The sequence below is a fragment of the Rhipicephalus microplus genome, chromosome 1 (genome assembly GCF_043290135.1).
Source record: "Rhipicephalus microplus isolate Deutch F79 chromosome 1, USDA_Rmic, whole genome shotgun sequence".
NCBI lineage: Eukaryota > Metazoa > Arthropoda > Arachnida > Ixodida > Ixodidae > Rhipicephalus > Rhipicephalus microplus.
In genome coordinates this window covers 273,509,089-273,526,994 of record NC_134700.1, presented here as the reverse complement: position 1 = coordinate 273,526,994, position 17,906 = coordinate 273,509,089, and the positions used below count along the sequence as shown (strand labels likewise).

Genomic DNA, 17,906 nt, shown 5'->3' with positions numbered 1-17,906 from the left:
CCTGCAGGCCTGGCGTTTTTAGACCATAGTGTCAATGCTCTTTAACATCAATCGGTGCTCTTCTTGGACCCTTTAATATCGTGTCTTCAATGCGAGTTATCAGGGGTCACAATCGAGTAGACTCTTTTTCATAAAGGAGATGATTCTGGGAAGCTATTTCTATGATGAACTTCCCGCGAACAAGTTTGCGGGGCGTGAGATAGGTCAAAGCACCCACCCCAAAAATTCATGCTTCTGATCTACCAATATTGACGCGATAGCGTTAGAGAGCTCGTGTCGCAGAAATTCCGCTGTCGGCGTCGGCCCCGTTGGTTGTGAGCGAAAAAGCTCGTTACAGAGATGGCCGCGGGAGGCCGCTACTTGTCCACGCGCGCGCGCGCGACCACACTGAAAAAGCAGCGTATTCGAAGAAAAAAAAGAAGAAAACGTGCTCAAGGTCACGAGGCATGGCTGATGTAGTTTCCTTGCCCCTGCCACCTCTCCCTGCTTAGCTTCCAGCGCTTTCGTCGGGACGAGAAAACAGAGAATGCAATTGCAGCATGCGACAAGTTTTTGCAACTCTATTCGCACTGGACGGATTCTTAAAATTTTTGCGGCGTTGAATTCGTGAGGCAATAAGCTCTTTTAGTGAATTCATTCTATGGTTACTTAAAAAAGTGTTTTAAGGCCCCTTTAACGCATTATGTTCAACAGGTGTCACGACGAAAACGAGCCTATTCAACGATTTGTAGGCGCATTTGGGAGGCCTCAAACTACGTCGAAAAAGGCCGGGATAGTGCAGTCATCGCCGCTACAAACACATAGGTACTTTAACGCAGCTCTAAAAATAAACAACAACGTCCGTCTAGCGAAAAACGTATCATGCCTTTCCAGAGGAGTTAATCAAGCAAACAGCAAACGCTAGATAATGGGCTGCCATCTGTGAGGCATTGTCAGACTCCTTATGGCCTCCGAATGGCAAGCGCGTGGCGTGTATCTTGGAGGCCATACGACTCTTGCTTTAGATCAATAACCTGTATGCACCATTCGCGCGCGTACGCTGGTACATTCTACTGTGTGCATGTGTGTGTGCGTGCTTGTGTGTGTATGTAACAAAACATAATAAGTATGCACTTAGCGGTTGAAGCGCGCACTAGGGGCCGGATTTCTCTATCGCGTTCAACTTTTAAAGGCGAAGCTTAAGGGTCCCCCAATTTCGAAACGACATTTTAAAGCTACAGCTTTGAAAAATGTGTCAGTAGATGTGAGTGTAAACGTGAAGCCAGATTAGACTGATAGTAACGTTGAGGAGGAGTATATATGGCCATGGATTGGCAAAAAGTATAGCTCACTCCGACTCATTAACTTCAGAAATGCATGTTGCATTTATGGTGTTGTTGCTAACCAATCCCCATTGCTTCTTTCTGTAAAGCGTGCCGCACAGCTAGCAACCGAGTACAAAGGCGAAGCGTCTCGCAGCTGTCTGTGTTTGCGTTTTCAGATCAGTTGATATAGCCCTTTAGTGTTTTTTTTTTCGGTGCTTCATAATAATGGAGTCCTTCAATACTTTTCCTGTTCATGAAGCTTCGGCGAAAGTTTGATATAGAAACAGGAGCAACCGCTAGGGGCGCTCTCGCCCACGCCGGGGCATCAAAGAGGTCCCGGCACTGCAGTTGTACGGTACGCGCCCATACTCTGAAACATCATTATATGTACTCTTAAAAGTAGATTACGTATCCAGAGTAATATAACCATCAAGAAAAGTGGGTAAGCTCCAATACAGGGAAATTTAGCGTCGAATGAGGCGCAAGTGCGCTTGCAGCGGTTATCCAATGAGTGTTTAGAAAAGGCTCCGAAAGGCCGCTATTCTAGCATTCACTGTGATTGTTCTGCACGTTTCGCACAGGCCTGGCGTTTTTTAAAAGCAAGGCAGTTCTAGCATGGCGTGAAATTTGCGGCCATGCCAGAAAATGATCACAAACAGGAATGTGCTACTGTATTCGGGCAAACGCACCACCTGTAGTAACCCAGATGAGTGAGATAACGAGTACAGAGAGAAAAAGAGATAAAGAAAGACAGATTTGGAAATAAAGATATAAAGAAAGAGAAAGAGAAAAATTTTGCCAAAAATTTTCCACAAGGCGTGATTCGAACCCACGTTCACGTAATTCGAAGACGATTCCTAAAAAGTGAGCTATCCAGGAACGCAAGCGGAGAGGGAGAGGTTAATGAAAGAAAAAAGAAGAGACAAAATGTACGCCATTGCGTCCATTTTGTCCCCTTCCGTCGCGGGGGCACAGCATAGCTTTGCATAGTGTAGTGTAGCGTGGCAAGGAAATGTGAAAGAGAACTGAACGTGAGGAAACGAGATTTGATGATGAAAAGGAGGGAGAGAGTGAAGCATAGCACATGAAGATTGAGAAAGAGAGAAATGATGAGAAAAAATGCAGAAAGGTAAAAACAGAGGGAACACCAACAAAAGAAAGAGAAGAATAAGAGAGAGATAAAAAACTCCACGCTCTGAAACACGCTCTGAAAAACGGAGGAAGTGTCAAAGCATTGAAGAGGAAACTTGGGATAGGCAAAAGTCGGATGTATGCACTAAGGGACAAAGAAGGCAAAATAACTACCAATATGGATAGGATAGTTAAAATAGCAGAGGAGTTTTACAGAGATCTGTACAGTAGCCGTGACAACCACGGCCTTAATACTATAAGAACTAGCAGTAACCCAGATTACACCCCACCAGTAATGATAGAAGAAGTCAGGAAAGCTTTGGAGAGCATGCAAAGGGGCAAAGCTGCTGGTGAGGATCAGGTAACATCAGATCTGCTGAAAGATGGAGGACAGATTGTGTTAGAAAAACTAGCCACCCTGTTTACGAGGTGTCTCCTGACGGGAAGAGTACCAGAGTCTTGGAAGAACGCTAACATCATCTTAATACATAAGAAAGGAGATGACAAGGACTTGAAGAATTACAGGCCGATCAGCTTGCTCTCTGTAGTATACAAGCTATTTACAAAGGTAATTGCTAACAGAGTAAAGAAAACATTAGAATTCAATCAACCAAAGGAACAAGCAGGATTTCGAACAGGCTACTCAACAATTGACCACATTCATACTATCAATCAGGTAATAGAGAAATGCTCAGAGTATAACCAACCCCTATACATAGCCTTCATAGATTACGAGAAAGCGTTTGATTCAGTAGAAATATCAGCCGTCATGCAAACACTGCGGAATCAGGGCGTAGATGAAGTATATATAAACATTCTGGAAGAAATCTACAGGGGATCAACTGCTACCATAGTGCTTCATAAAGAAAGCAACAGAATACCAATCAAGAAGGGTGTAAGGCAGGGGGACACAATTTCCCCAATGCTATTTACCGCGTGCTTACAGGAGGTTTTCAGAAGCCTAGAATGGGAACAGTTAGGGATAAGAGTCAATGGAGAATACCTTTGTAACCTGCGCTTCGCCGATGACATTGCATTGCTGAGTAACTCGGGGGACGAATTGCAACTCATGATTATGGAGCTAGACAAGGAGAGCAGAAAGGTGGGTCTTAAAATTAATCTGCAGAAAACGAAAGTAATGTACAACAACCTCGGCAAGGAGCAGCGCTTCGAGATAGGTAATAGTGCACTTGAAGTTGTAAAAGACTATGTCTACTTAGGGCAGGTAATAACCGCAGAGCCGAACCACGAGACTGAAGTAACTAGAAGAATAAGAATGGGGTGGAGCACATTTGGCAAGCACTCTCAAATTATGACAGGTAGTTTGCCACTATCCCTCAAGAGGAAGGTATATAACAGCTGTATCTTGCCGGTACTTAGCTACGGAGCAGAAACCTGGAGACTTACAAAGAGGGTTCAGCTTAAATTGAGGACGACGCAGCGAGCAATGGAAAGAAAAATGGTAGGTGTAACCTTAAGAGACAAGAAGAGAGCAGAGTGGATTAGGGAACAAACGGGGGTTAAGGATATCATAGCTGAAATCAAGAAGAAGAAATGGACATGGGCAGGGCATGTAGCGCGTAGACAGGATAACCGCTGGTCATTAAGGGTAACTGACTGGATTCCCAGAGAAGGGAAGCGGGTTAGGGGGAGACAGAAGGTTAGGTGGGCAGATGAGATTAAGAAGTTTGCGGGTATAAATTGGCAGCAGCAAGCACAGGACCGGGTTAACTGGCGGAACATGGGAGAGGCCTTTGTCCTGCAGTGGACATAGTCAGGCTGATGATGATGATGATGACAAAACTCCCAAGCATTTCCCCGAGGGTGAACATGGTTAAGTGCGAATGCACGGGGTGATGCTATGAGGGGTATTTATTAATTCGCACTATTATATTTATTAATCACACTATGATGCCTTTATCTGACGCTTGCGTTGTCGTTCCGCTTCTTGGGCCGCGTTCGCGGCTCGATGCTGACGCCTCATCTGGGCCTCGCGAGCGCGCAGTTAACCATCCGCTGCACGCTTCTCCCGATTGTCCTCGGCCTCGCGAGCGTGAAGTTCGGCATCCTCTGCACGCTTCGCCCGCTTGTCCTCGGCCTCGCGAGCGCGCAGTTCGGCATCCGCTGCACGCTTCGCCCGCTTGCACTCGGCCTCGCGAGCAGCAGTTCGGCATCCGCTGCACGCTTCGCCCGCTTACGTTCGGTCTCACGAGCCCTTCGCAGCGCCGCCTCGTCTTCCAACGTCGGCGAAACCACCGCGGTGCCGTCACCTCCAACGACGGGTGCAGTGCTGGCATTCGGTTGTACTACATTCGTTGTTGATGGTAGCGTTGCCTCCGGGACATCCATCGCACGACCCGTTCTCGACGGGAGACTGAGAGAGAAGGCGGGTGCGCGAGAGAGAGGGGTGCGCGCGCAGCTGCAGCGAGCGAGGAGAGCGGAGGAGCGAGCGAAGGGGGAGGGGGACGCGCGCAGCGGTGTTAAAGATTTAAGGCGCGTTACTGACACCGGTATCAGCGTCGCGTCCGTGGCTTATTCGGTAGAGCGTCACGCTGCGGCCCGCCAAAACTTTTTGCAAAACTTTTTAAATGTCGCTCATAAACCTTGAACTAGACACATGAAATTTTACAAAGCATACCTCAAGGCAATTTGCATACACGGAGCAATGGTTTACATTACGTACTTTATTTGTAGTTCTCATAACCTCTTATTTCTTTACACGAACGTTTCAAAGCAACAAGGGTGCGCAATGGTGGCAAAAGAACTACAGTAAGCCTAATAAGTCACCTTTGGCGAGATATCTGGTTCCAACACACGCACGCATGCATACACACACTCTCACAAACAGAAAAAAAAACTAAGTGCTTCGTTCTGTCTTATATTTCTACGTGTTCTATATTTCAGTGGAGTTTAATTCACAGTGAAGATAACTGCCGCTGCTGAAGAAATTTCATCTTCATTAATATTGGCCCAGCTATCGGAGGTGTCGCTAGATGTCCCACCTTGTCATTTATAAGGGCATTGGTGAACGGATTTATGGAATGCGATGCCCCTTAGCCAGCCTCCGCAAACACGGCTGTTGTGCGTGCGTACGTTTGTGTCGCGACCCGTATTCTTCGTATCCTAACCTTAAGCTTCCTGGTTTTCGAGTGTTCCTCGAGCGACAGCCGGCGTGTTCGTTGTTTACGACAGCACCACTTGAACATCCCTCCAGGCGCTCTCTGGAGAAGCGAGGGTTCTTACTTATTGGTGTTAGCACGGAAGACAAAGCGCCTGGTGTGAGCTTTCGTTGTAAGACCACCCAATGTTGCTTGTAAGCACTACATGAGTCAAGAGCGCTTAGGAGAAGACATTGACGGAACGGCCAGGCAAGTAGGAAGAGCAACATCGTGAAGTGGTCATGAAGATTGGTTGTTGCGGCAAGGCCTTTCGTGAAAGAAACAAAAACGGACACTGGAGTTCGAAAGAAGTGACAGAACAAGGGTCCGTTGGCGGAACAAAACTTACGGGGTGCCTTATGGATTCGCCTACGACCATATAGTTTCCTATAAATACACTAGAAGAAACTCTGGCGCTGGTGTCGGTGGCAGCTGCAACGCACGGTGCCTCAGCCAGCATGGCAATGATGGGTAGTACAAAAATCTGTCCAATCTTCGTTCTTCCGGCCCTGTTTGGCTCCATGGTGCATGGATTCACATTGCCGCTAGACGAAGTTCAGCAAAGGTGTAGCAGTTGCGCTTCACCACCTTGACCTTATTAGGCTCACCGATTGAGTTCGAGTCCCGAAGTTCACAACATCCCGTTAATTTATTCGAAACAAAACCAAAACACAACAAAGCAAAGCAACAAGCACGTTTGAAGCCGCAAGCACGAAGGCAAGGCAATTTTGTGTACTACCCATCATTTCTATGGTGGCTGAAAGACGCAGCGCCAGAGTCCCCTTTAGTTAATATTAGGATACTCTATGCCTACGAAGACTATAAGGGGAAAACCATCTTTGTTTTCTTCTCACTCAGGGTACTCTTCCGCGCTCTTACGAAAGCTTTCTGCACCTGAAGTCGATTCGCATGGCCTCCGGGATCGCCCCACGTTTGAACAAGCGACAATGTCACGTGATGACACCGTCATGCGATGTCTTGTCGCACGACGTCATGATGATGTGACAGGCTCTGCTACTATGTTTCGTCACGATGACGTAGTGTGACGACTTCATCGCGGAGTGATGACGTCTTGCAGTACTCGTGTCGATACCGACGCCAACAGCCGATTCTCGCATTTAACGAGGAATCTAAGTCCTACGCTTTGAAAAGTGTGAGACCTACGAAAAAGATAACAAAAAGGAAGAAAACAGTGGCGTCGTGTATGGTGCATACAATAAAACGTAGCCAACAGACGAAGGAGGCGCCATCATGTGGAGAAGACGAGGAAGACCATTATGAAGACGCAGAAAAAAAAAAGATGGAAGAGAGTGATTAGCTCTGCCAGGAGTTTCGCAACTATAGTGCTTCGCGGAACTGCGGATGTAGCGCATAAGCAGGGAAAGGAAAAAGAACGTGACCCGTGTGGTGTCCAATTACCTTTCTTGGGCGCTGGTCGCGGCGAGAGCGTAGGCGCGCCGTGCAGGCGGATGACGGGCGTCCGCCTGCTGGCACCGTTGGAAGCAGGCGATGACGTCAGCGACGACGAGCTGCCCACCGCGGGCTCGCGCCGGGGGCTCGCCTCGCTCATGGCTCCCTCCCTGCCTTACGGGAGGAGGCTCGTCGAGGGATGTGGGGTTTCTTCCCGGATGGCTTGGCGGGAGGAGGAGAGGTCAGGCTCGGCGGGGCGGGAGTCGCTGGCCAAGGGTAGCAGCTAAACACAGAGAGAGAAGAGATTGTCTGCGGAGTTTCGAGAACTTTGTGACTAATATGTTTTCAACATGGGCTTGTGCAAAGAATCAAGAACAAAAGAACTCGCAGCGCCAACGGAAGTGACAGCTGATTTACACCTCGTACGACTGTACCGCGAAGAAAGCGTATTTAAACAACAAACGGCGCTAAGACGGAGGGGGAGACATATCAGCGCTGACACTCACCGTTAATTTTATTTCTGGTAATGCATAATTTCCAGTAGTGCAGTATTTCACGCACCACTGCAGATAAAATCAATTGCGAGTGAGCGTTGACGTGTGTCTCCCTCTGTCGTCGACTTCTTGCGCTGTTTTTTGTTTAAATATGCAACAAAGCGAACTACTTGCACGAACAAGCATTGACAACGGTAGAAAATTCCTGACGTTCCCTATTACGCAGTCGTAACGAACTAAGTAAAAGGGGGAACACATGCACGGCAGTAGAAAAAGTAACTTGCGTGTGTATTACTATGGCTAATATGCATCAACAGTAGATACGTGCATCAGACGCATTTGCGACGCTTCGCTATACAAGAGGATGAGATCTTCATGCAAGATTGAAACACTGCAACGCTCCATGTTTACTATTGGTGAGTCAGTGAGAAATTACCGAGTTACAAGAGAAGTGAAGTGAAGTGAAGTGAACTTTATTGCCACATATATCAGAACATGTTTAAACAACAAGGATAGTGGGATAAAAGCTGCATGTAGGCAGCTTGACTAGTCCCACCTCCCAGAACAATAACAGCAGCAGCAAACATTAACAAGCATTATTACTTGTCACAATAGTAAAATATAAATACATAAAGCAAAGCGATAAGAGAAGAAGCAAGAAAAAAATATGAAATGAACATTCTCAACAGACACAATCATAAACAACAAACTTTGGTGTTTATAAAATTAGTTGAAGCATTCTCTTTTTGGAAATATGACGTATGTTGTCATCACTTTATTTTTTATTTGTTTAGTATTGTAGGAAGGCGGTAATAAAGTGTTTGAAAACCGTAGTTTGTGCGTGGTCGCGGAACTGCCCAAGGTTCGGTGTGCCGGTTTATTCGATATGATTTATTTATTGACAAGTTAGCGATGTTCCTCATGAGTAGTGCCCTTAATCGTTTCATGTTTAAAAGAACTTATAAGTTGATACTCAGAAAAGTGGTCAACTCGGATAATTTTGAATATCAAAAAAAGGTCACGCGTGGGCTCATTATAAGGTACATCAGCAATAGCCCGTACGGCTTGCTCCTGTAGTGCAGAGGCTATCCGCAGGAAATGTTTTGATCATGCTCTGAATACATCTCTGGCCACGTGCCTCGGAGCAGAATAACATATTATTACTTGGCCGTGTCATATATCATCGATTGATTAATATGTATACGGTTTCACGTCCCAAAACCACCAAATGATTATGAGAGACGCCGTATAGTGGAGGTACCCTGAAATTTCGACCACCAGAGGTTTTTTTACCCTGCACCCAAATATGAGCGCAAGGGCTTACAGCATTTATGCCTCCATCGAAAATGCATGGCTCATGTCTTGACGCTTAGAGAATGCGTGCGAGCATAAAGCTTTTCTCTGCGACACACGTATGCGCATTGGTTTCAGAATGAGCAAGACTCGGGGGAAGACCAATGGTACTAGAATAAACTTCTAGTAACGTTTGGAGAGATATCTTTGTCTTGTCCACCAAAAACAACCTCGCATTTGTCGTATCGTACTGCTAAATCGTCCCTTCTTTTCACCATTGGTGCGGAAAAGTAACAAACGCCATGTGAATATCTGTGCTTCCACCAGGTTAGGTGCTTATCTGTTCGTCTAGTCTAACAACCGAGAGGAGGTGGGTAAGTCAATGCCAAGAAACGGCTACAGCAGCTCCTTTCTTTATGTTTAAATAAAGAAAAAAAAGCAGGGGGTGGGGAGAATTAACAACGCGAAGTAGGAAGCATAGCCAGCAACTATACATTTAAGCAGGAACGGAAACTGTTCTTAAATGCTGCAAATACGGTGGTTTCCACAAGTACACTATGGTTGATCGGGACTTTCAGCATAATAATATATCGCATCTCTATACAGCTGAATCATAGAAATAGATGCACCGTGTCGGTAGTCGGTGCTAAACGACGAATGGAAAACGTATTTCATGTGCCTACATGGCGAGCAGCTCAGTTCGGAGTGAATTCGCTATCTAATATTTGCACGAAAAGAAGGTAAAAATAGACATAAGAAAGCTTGCTCCATGCGTGAAATGCCCGCTTTATACTAAGCCAATCAACAAAGAAATATCACAAAAAGTATGAGCTCGAAAATCGAGACGCTTCGAGCACCATATACACTACTGCTCCACTATATAAGCGAAGGAAACAAAAGCAGATATATGCGACCTTCTGGTCTTGGTTTGTTGAAAGTGCAGAACTGCAACCAGTCGTTCGTTCTCGCATTTCGAAACGCGTGCGTCCGCTTGCGACGCGTGGCGTGGCGATCGATAAATCGAATACATTATATAGGTCCTGTGGCAGTAGTAGCCTTAACGACATGAAGTCCGCCGCAGCTGTGCAAGATTGACGAGCGCCGAACAGCGTTTGACACTGGGAGAGCTTAAAATTCGTTACGGATGCATTCACATGCACGCTCGCGCGTTAGATCCAGCTGCGTTTTCCGGGATATAAGAGTCTGCATGGGGAGGAGCGCTGGCAGCCGTGAATATTGTGCATAAAAGCGTTTTATCGACTGAACTAACAACGAAACGACCCATCAAACCTCAATCTGTCGAAGGAAGTCATGTCTGCGTGTATTGCGATGGGCACAAATGAACCACTTCTGGGGATTGACATTTTAATCCGAGATCTGTGGATTTCGTAAGCAGCCTCAGCTTACTTTATGAAGTCTGGACATGAGTTGCCTTTTGTAGCCCATTTCGTTTAGGACTTGATTGATTGATATGTGGGGTTTAACGTCCCAAAACCACCACATGCTTATGAGAGACGCCGTAGTGGAAGGCTCCGGAAATTTCGACCACCTGGGGTTTTTTGACGTGCATCTAAATTTGAGCAAACGGGTCTACAGAATTTTCGCTTCCATCGAAAATGCAGCCGCCGCAGCCGGGATTCAATCCCACGACTCGCGGGTCGGCAGCCGAGTATCTTAGCCACTAGACCATTGCGGTGGGGCTCTAGGACTTAATGATTGCATGAATTCATTATTGAATGTACGCGGGTGAGACGGCATTATTGACGACCATGCTTCAAGTTTGATAATCAGATTCTGAAATTGTGCAACATTCTGCAGTGATTATACATGTTCGTAGAGGACCGCGCAATATGTCTCCTATACAAGATAACGTACCTTCACTCTACACTCGTTTTTGGGCTTACAACGTGATGTCAAGTATGTTGTGATTCTGTAAGCATTCGTAAATTAACCGATAAAAATTTAAAGCGACCAGGTCTTAGTGTTTATAGTACTATGTACAAGCCCAATACAAAAGTTTCATTAACCTTCGGCTCTGGAGACAGCTTTTGTCAATACCTGGCCAGTCTGAATGTATAGTACTTATAAGATGACAATTTCTTTGAACGTCTCTTTACAAAGAGACTATAGCTTAGACAAGTCATTGGGAACACCGCTGTACAGTTATTATGTGAATGCTTTGTGAAGAAATTCAAAAATAGAGCCCCGTCCGTTACTCTGGCAAAAAAGAAAGAAGAAAAATGCGTTATAAAGCATCGCGCAACTAAGACAGGAAAGGTGCGTAAAAATAAGAGACGCTAAAGAACAAACGCTATCGTATGTGTTTGTTTTTCCATCGACTTCGCCCCAGGCACAATAGTGTTCTAATCAATCATAAACCAAATCGACCTAATCACGATTTCATTGTGCACTATAAGCTTTCGAGGCATACAGTGTACTCGTGAAAGTCATCTGTATTTAGTAATCGATGAAACATGCACGCACGCACGCACGCACGCACGCACGCACGCACACACACACACACACACACACACACACACACACACACACACACACACACACACACACACACACAGAGAGAGAGAGAGAGAGAGAGAGAGAGAGAGAGAGACTGAGAGAGAAAAACAGGTGGCTATAATCTTTTTGTAACTGGTGGTTGAAAAGGTCACACTGTTTAAATTTATTTTACAGGGCTTGCAATATTTTTTCATTTCTTCTTGCCTGATACCCTCAATAGCATCTAACAGGTGTGCGTGGAGTGAAGTACAAATCCGCAGTATTAAAAAATAAAACAAAAAAGAACTGGCAGGGGCGGGGATTGCATTCGCCGGGCAGGAAACGCAAACCACGGCAATAAATCTTATGAGTGAAGGCTTTGCCTTTTTGATTTATCGATAAAGAAACCGCTGAGCTCCTCTTGTTTTTTTAGAAGGCGGTAAGCAACGCCACAGCGCGAATCGTGGAATTTCGACGTGCTGGATTCCATCGCCTCATGCAGCAGGCCCGCGCTTATCTCCATAACGGTGACTCCTCGCGTAACCGCGCGGGTAGTTTTCACAGCCCTCTCGTTTCCACCCCGGTAACTCAAAACAGCGATTCAGAGGTAAACAAAAAAAAAATATCGCGTTGGAAAGGCAAAGAATACGGAGCTAGCGAAACGAAACAATAGTCTCCTCCACGGAGTGCAAAATAGGACCTTTGACCTTTACCGCCGACTCCACGCCGGATTTCCTGCCACCGTTCTTTTTTTTTTCTTCTCTTGCTCTTGGTTTGATCATCGGGCTTCTACCCTTCCCACGAGGTGCACCCCATCGGCTCGTCAGCGGCCGTCAGGAACCACGTGACCTCCGGACTGGAGGCCTAATCGATGGCGCTCACCCGGCCTGCTTGTGCTTCTGTTTGCTGCCGCTACTGCTGCTGCCCCACGAACTATTGCTGCTGCTGTTGAGGCTACTGCTGCTAGTGCTCGAGAAGCACATGGATGAAGAGTGTCCCCTCTGACGCACGCCCATGGAAGTCGATCGCCCATGCGCCACGGATCGCAATGATCCGACACGCCTTGCTTTTCTCCTTGTTTCTTCATTGCTTGGCGTCCCTTACGGCACTCGTTGCTCCCGGCAGGCCTCGCGCACATGTCGGGATTTTCTTCCAGCCTTCGCATTTTTATTGCGATAGCAAATATATGCACAGTCTCGGCTGACTTTTGCCGTCGTCGTCGCGGTCATTCACGTATGTATGTATGTATGTATGCATGTATGTATGTATGTATGTATGTATGTATGTATGTATGTATGTATGTATGTATGTATGTATGTATGTATGTATGTATGTATGTATGTATGTATGTATGTATGTATGTATGTATGTATGTATGTATGTATGTATGTATGTATGTATGTATGTATGTATGTATGTATGTATGTATGTATGTATGTATGTATGTATGTATGTATGTATGTATGTATGTATGTATGTATGTATGTATGTATGTATGTATGTATGTATGTATGCATGTATGTATGTATGTATGTATGTATGTATGCATGTATGTATGTATGTATGTATGTATGTATGTATGTATGCATGCATGTGTGTATGCATGCATGTGTGTATGTATGTATGTATGTATGTATGTATGTATGTATGTATGTATGTATGTATGTATGTATGTATGTATGTATGTATGTATGTATGTATGTATGTATGTATGTATGTATGTATGTATGTATGTATGTATGTATGTATGTATGTATACGGGGAAGAATGCACTAGCTCTTCCCCTTTCTGCGGAGCGAACATCACCTTTCCTGCCCGTGTGGTCTGCGCGCGCGCTTATCTCGTGAGGGAACAGGGGGGGGGAGGTGCTTATGGTTGCCGCGCGCCTTGTGCCCCCCCCCCCCCCCCAGCGGGCGGGAGCTTCTACGAGCTGCGCTTTCAACACGAAAAAACGATACCAAAAGTGTACCTGGAGCGGCCGTGTTCTGTAGAGCGTTTTGTAGACTTACGTGAGATCGTATGCTAGCCTTGTTTAATAAAACATAGGAATATGTTTCTATCGCAATCATTGTTTGGCCCTTTTGGCGAAACTGTGACTTTTTTCTTTCGCTGCTTGAATACTCGTCGCTTCCTTTCCATTTGTGATTGTATTGGCCGAACCTTTCCCTTCTTTCCGTGTCTACTTTATTTTTCAGTTTTGTCGCAACATTAACAGGACGCCTATATCAACCCACTTGCCAAAACGCAGCCGCTTTCGTTTTTTTCTCATTAGGCCCAATCGGCAAAGCTATGAAAGGTTGCGGATTGATCACAGTCTTGCCAACATTTTTAGTGCACGTTTGTTTTCTAAAATGACACACTATTGACGTTAGCACTTAGCGACAAGTAAAGTTGCTATCGGGACTGTTTGCGCTGCCAACAATTGACACAAGGACGAGAAGAAAACAGACAATTACAAGATCAAGCGCACTTCCCGATCACAAAGCGAACAGTCGCGAACCCTTAATGTCACCGGTGTCTTCTATTTCAGAACAGAGAGCCACGAGAAAACGCTGATTCACGACCGGATTTATTGCGGCGATGGGGCACTTGACGGCTCTTTGATAGGGGGATTACAAAACTTCACCGCACCGGTACCGATCCTGAGGCGTATACAAAGCAACATAGCGGTGAACCAATAGCACAAAACAAAGCTTTTCGTTTGAAATTTCTTCTTGTGATAATTGGACGGCCACTTGAGCTAATCAGATGCCCGATACCCCGATTGGTTAGTATTCGTTCTCAGGAACGGTCTATTAACAACATTTGCTGATGTCTTCACAGCTGTCTGCTGACGAAGGAAAAAAAAAGTACACACATATTTACTTAGGAGAGACTGACAGACGGAGAGAGAAAGACAATAAAGACTGGTGTTGTTCTCCGAGCTGTACATTAGTGCGAGTGCAGTAAGTGCGCGAGTCCTTGGCTTGGATCCATCTCGGTACCAGTGATCAGCGTCACGAACACGAGGTAAACAATTCATCATCTCCGCATCGTGTGGTCGTCTCGGCCTACCGAGGACATTACGTTATTGCCCCTCTACCTAGTAAAGACGATGCCTTAAAGGGGGGGGGGGGCGTAAAATAATTTGTCATCCGCATTCTTCGCGGTGCAAAAATTAGGAGAGAGAAAAAAAAACAAACACCAAAGACCGACCAAGTTAGATTGCGGTGAGGCGCGCGCGCGCCAGGCGTTCAATTAACTCTTACGTAGACTTTCAACTGCTGGACGCGCAACTCGCCGGCCGCTGTAATTCGTAACTTTGTCGAAATGATTTATAAGCTTGCTTGCGGAAAACTGAGGAAGTTGGAACAAACACAGGAGAAAACGACAGGCGGTAACAAGTAAAAGAAAAAACAAAAGATCGAAGAGGTTGCTCCATTGCTTCTTTATTTTTTATTATTGAACGATTCATAAATACCCCATATTACATTAAAATACAATAAAATACAGTACACTACAATACAATGCAATGCAGAAATACACAATACAATAAGATACAATACGATGTAGCACAATATAACAGAATACCATACAATACAAAATAAATATTGGCGTTTTGATGACTACGCATTTATCTTAAATTTTATCCACGACCCTTGTGTATACGTCCGTGCGTGATTGTACGTTTTATATGTATGTGCATGTGATCATTGTACAAATTAACACATGACACATAGAATATCAAGTCAGGCGATAAACCAGGCTAAGATCTCCTGGGTAATCATTAAAATATTGCTATGTTGTTATCTTATCTTTAATGCATTGGCATTTGTATATCTTTACTTGACATACTCTGGCGTCCGAAGGCTTTCGCGTCTATGTTTATGCAATATTAATGTATTGCTACAGAAGCTTGATTATATTTAGGGTATCATGCAAAAAGCATTGCTTGCTTAATTTTACAAGTATTCTTACAGCGTATGCCTCGGACATACTAAATCAAACTGAATGTTCCAGTTCCAGTTCCTTTACTAACGGGAAGATTAAAAGGCAGCGATATTAGTTGTGGGCAGTTTCTTTAAATGGTATTCGCTGCTTAAGAGCTTCGAACACTTTATTTTATCACCGTAGAGATAAATAATTAAGTCGGGGGCATATCAGGTATAAAGGGAAAATAAGTAATTGCTCGAAATCCCAATTTCAGTGCGAGTAAAACTGGACGTTGCATTTAATGCATTTGAGCTAGCTCTTATACGTTTTATTCCCCTACATGTATGAAATGGGACGCATGCGACCTCGACCAGGGCATACACTGATACATCTTCTGATTACCCACGTGTTTCCTTCTTCCAGTATGTACGCATTAACGTTGAGCCCACCTTACAAGAATGAATAAATAAAACAAAAGGAAAAAGGCAGGGAGGTTAATCAGAAAGACCTCCTATTGGCTACCCTACACTTGGGATTAGCAAAGGTCTTACGAGATTTAATAATCTTAATGCGCCTGCAACTAAGTGTGTTATAAAAAAAATCTCGTGGATCTGAAATTTTGTAAGCGCTTGCGTTACCCTCATTAGTGGACGATTTTTGATAGACGACTAATCAACCATTCAACGTTACAGACTAGGGCATCGCACTGTTCCTTAAATTAGTCATTCACAAATTATAATAAACAATTGGTAAGAATTTTACATAAAAAAGTATCAGGAACTAACTCGTGCCAGGTTCTCAACTTGTTCTCGCCGTTTCGTCGCTTCCGTTAGTAGCCGCAAAAGCACAAGTGATCACGAGGTAGCATGAGGCTTCAAGATTACAGCGGTATTTGCCGTTTAATTCCAGAGAATATATGAAAAATCAACAATAGGTAAAGCACAAACAGCTGCTAAGTTGCGTAAATAATATTATTTTTTAGCTAAGTTTTAGGTGATTTTTTTTTGCGTTGGTCGGACAGCGACTGGAATTACCGTGATGACTTCGTAGGCTTTTCACCTCTTTCATTTTTTCATTCTCCGATTTCTCCCTTTGAATTTTTCTCTTTGTTTTTAACACGCCTTACCTTTGTTCAATAAGGCGGAATTGTTGAAAAGCACAAAACATCATTTTTTACGGCACATTGCATGAAGTAACCAGAGCGTTTGCTTCCTCAGACGACCCGAAATTTCAAGAAGTAATCTTTGCAATCTGTCGCTGTTGAACTGCTATGAAGGATTTCAGCGCGCACTTAGCCAGTTTTGAACTTCAACTTCTCTCACTGAGTCGTGTTCGAGCTCGTATTTATGGGCAATATTTTTCGCGTCATAAAGTAAGGTATACATAAGCCATACGTGACCAACCATCATATTTAATGGGGTCATTGCATGACCATCTAACAATTAGCGTTTTCCAACAAAAATCGAGGTATAGGGTGTGTTGTGCCTTTACACGAATGAAAATTTGACTGTACAAATATATCTCATTGAAAACTCAACTAGGCCCTAAGAACTCACCGGCTATAAACTCCACCTACTGCCGGTGACCACCATTTTGTTTGACTTGTTTTGTCGCCTAACGGAAACTGGCTCATATACAAGAAGGAGATTGGCCACACTGTAGATCATCAACGAAAAAATAAACGCTGTGCAAAATTAACGAAAAAAAGAGAGAAAAGAACAAAACGTGATGCAGATAAAAAGTAAACGAAAAACCACAGGAAAAAAGATTTAAAAAAGATGTTTTTAGTGGTCGGTAGCACTCGCAGTGTAATCTTCCAGATGCTTAAATGAATTCGCGTAACACAGTCATAACATCAATGTGGCTCAAACCACAGTGATCGGCTCCAAACAACAGGTTAAATAAAAGTGGTAAATGTTAAATCTAGCTTACCAGTCGGCATCTCAAGAAACATTTCTCGGAGTGAGGCGTGAGCCCATGCACGAGACAGAGCAGTACTCTTTTACCAAAGTTTCAGCCGATGCAAACAATTCAATTTCGACGCCTAGTTGGAGAAAGCCTAAATAGCTCGATTGCGCACTCAACTAACCGTGGAACGAAATCGTTCACCGAAACGCAGGTGCTCGCACAGCGAGTGGCTTGTTACGTCACGGCTCGCGAGTACGTCAGCGTTGATCGACTGCTAGTAAGCTCGCGTGTTTACAAAATATTCAGCTATAAATGGGTGCTCGACAAATTGGGCTGAAATCTCGTTTCGTCATCTTGTTTGTGAGTGCACAAGGATTAACCTACATAACACGGATAATGATAAAAAATTGGGTTTCGTGGTCCTTTCGATGATGTGAAAGGATACCTCGTTCATTTTTTTAAACCAAAAAGCTGTCATGCAAGGACGATTGAATATAGTCGAGCTTCAATTAAAATACAATTAAAATTGAGCTATCTTCGTTCTATTGGTGCCACGCCTGAAGCAATTAAGGGCTCAAATGAGCAGCCTTCTTTGTATGCCTCTAGTTTTTCCCCTTCTTTTTTTTTCTTGTTCTTTTTTTCTGCTTTTACCTTGTTTTCTCACTTAATTTCTAATTATTTATATTTTTCCGAATTGTCGTTCCATTTATTTTTCTATCTGTCTCTTTTTCCCTAGCTCCCTCTTTCAATTTTGATACGTGCTTTGTGTCGTTGCGTTTCGGACTACGTGCAGCCTAGCA

The 17,906-nt window shown here is 44.5% G+C and overlaps 1 protein-coding gene across 2 annotated transcripts in view; it reads right to left on the bottom strand.

Annotated features, from left to right (window-relative positions):
• Nucleotides 1-17,906, bottom strand: part of LOC119188186 (uncharacterized) — a 202,142-nt gene that overhangs the window by 7,938 nt on the left and 176,298 nt on the right. For both annotated transcript variants that reach the window (XM_075894730.1, XM_075894726.1), the window contains exon 2: nucleotides 7,013-7,286. In XM_075894730.1, coding sequence (XP_075750845.1) covers nucleotides 7,013-7,163 — 151 coding nt within the window. In that variant the 5' untranslated portion in view covers nucleotides 7,164-7,286. The remainder of the gene's footprint in view (nucleotides 1-7,012; nucleotides 7,287-17,906) is intronic.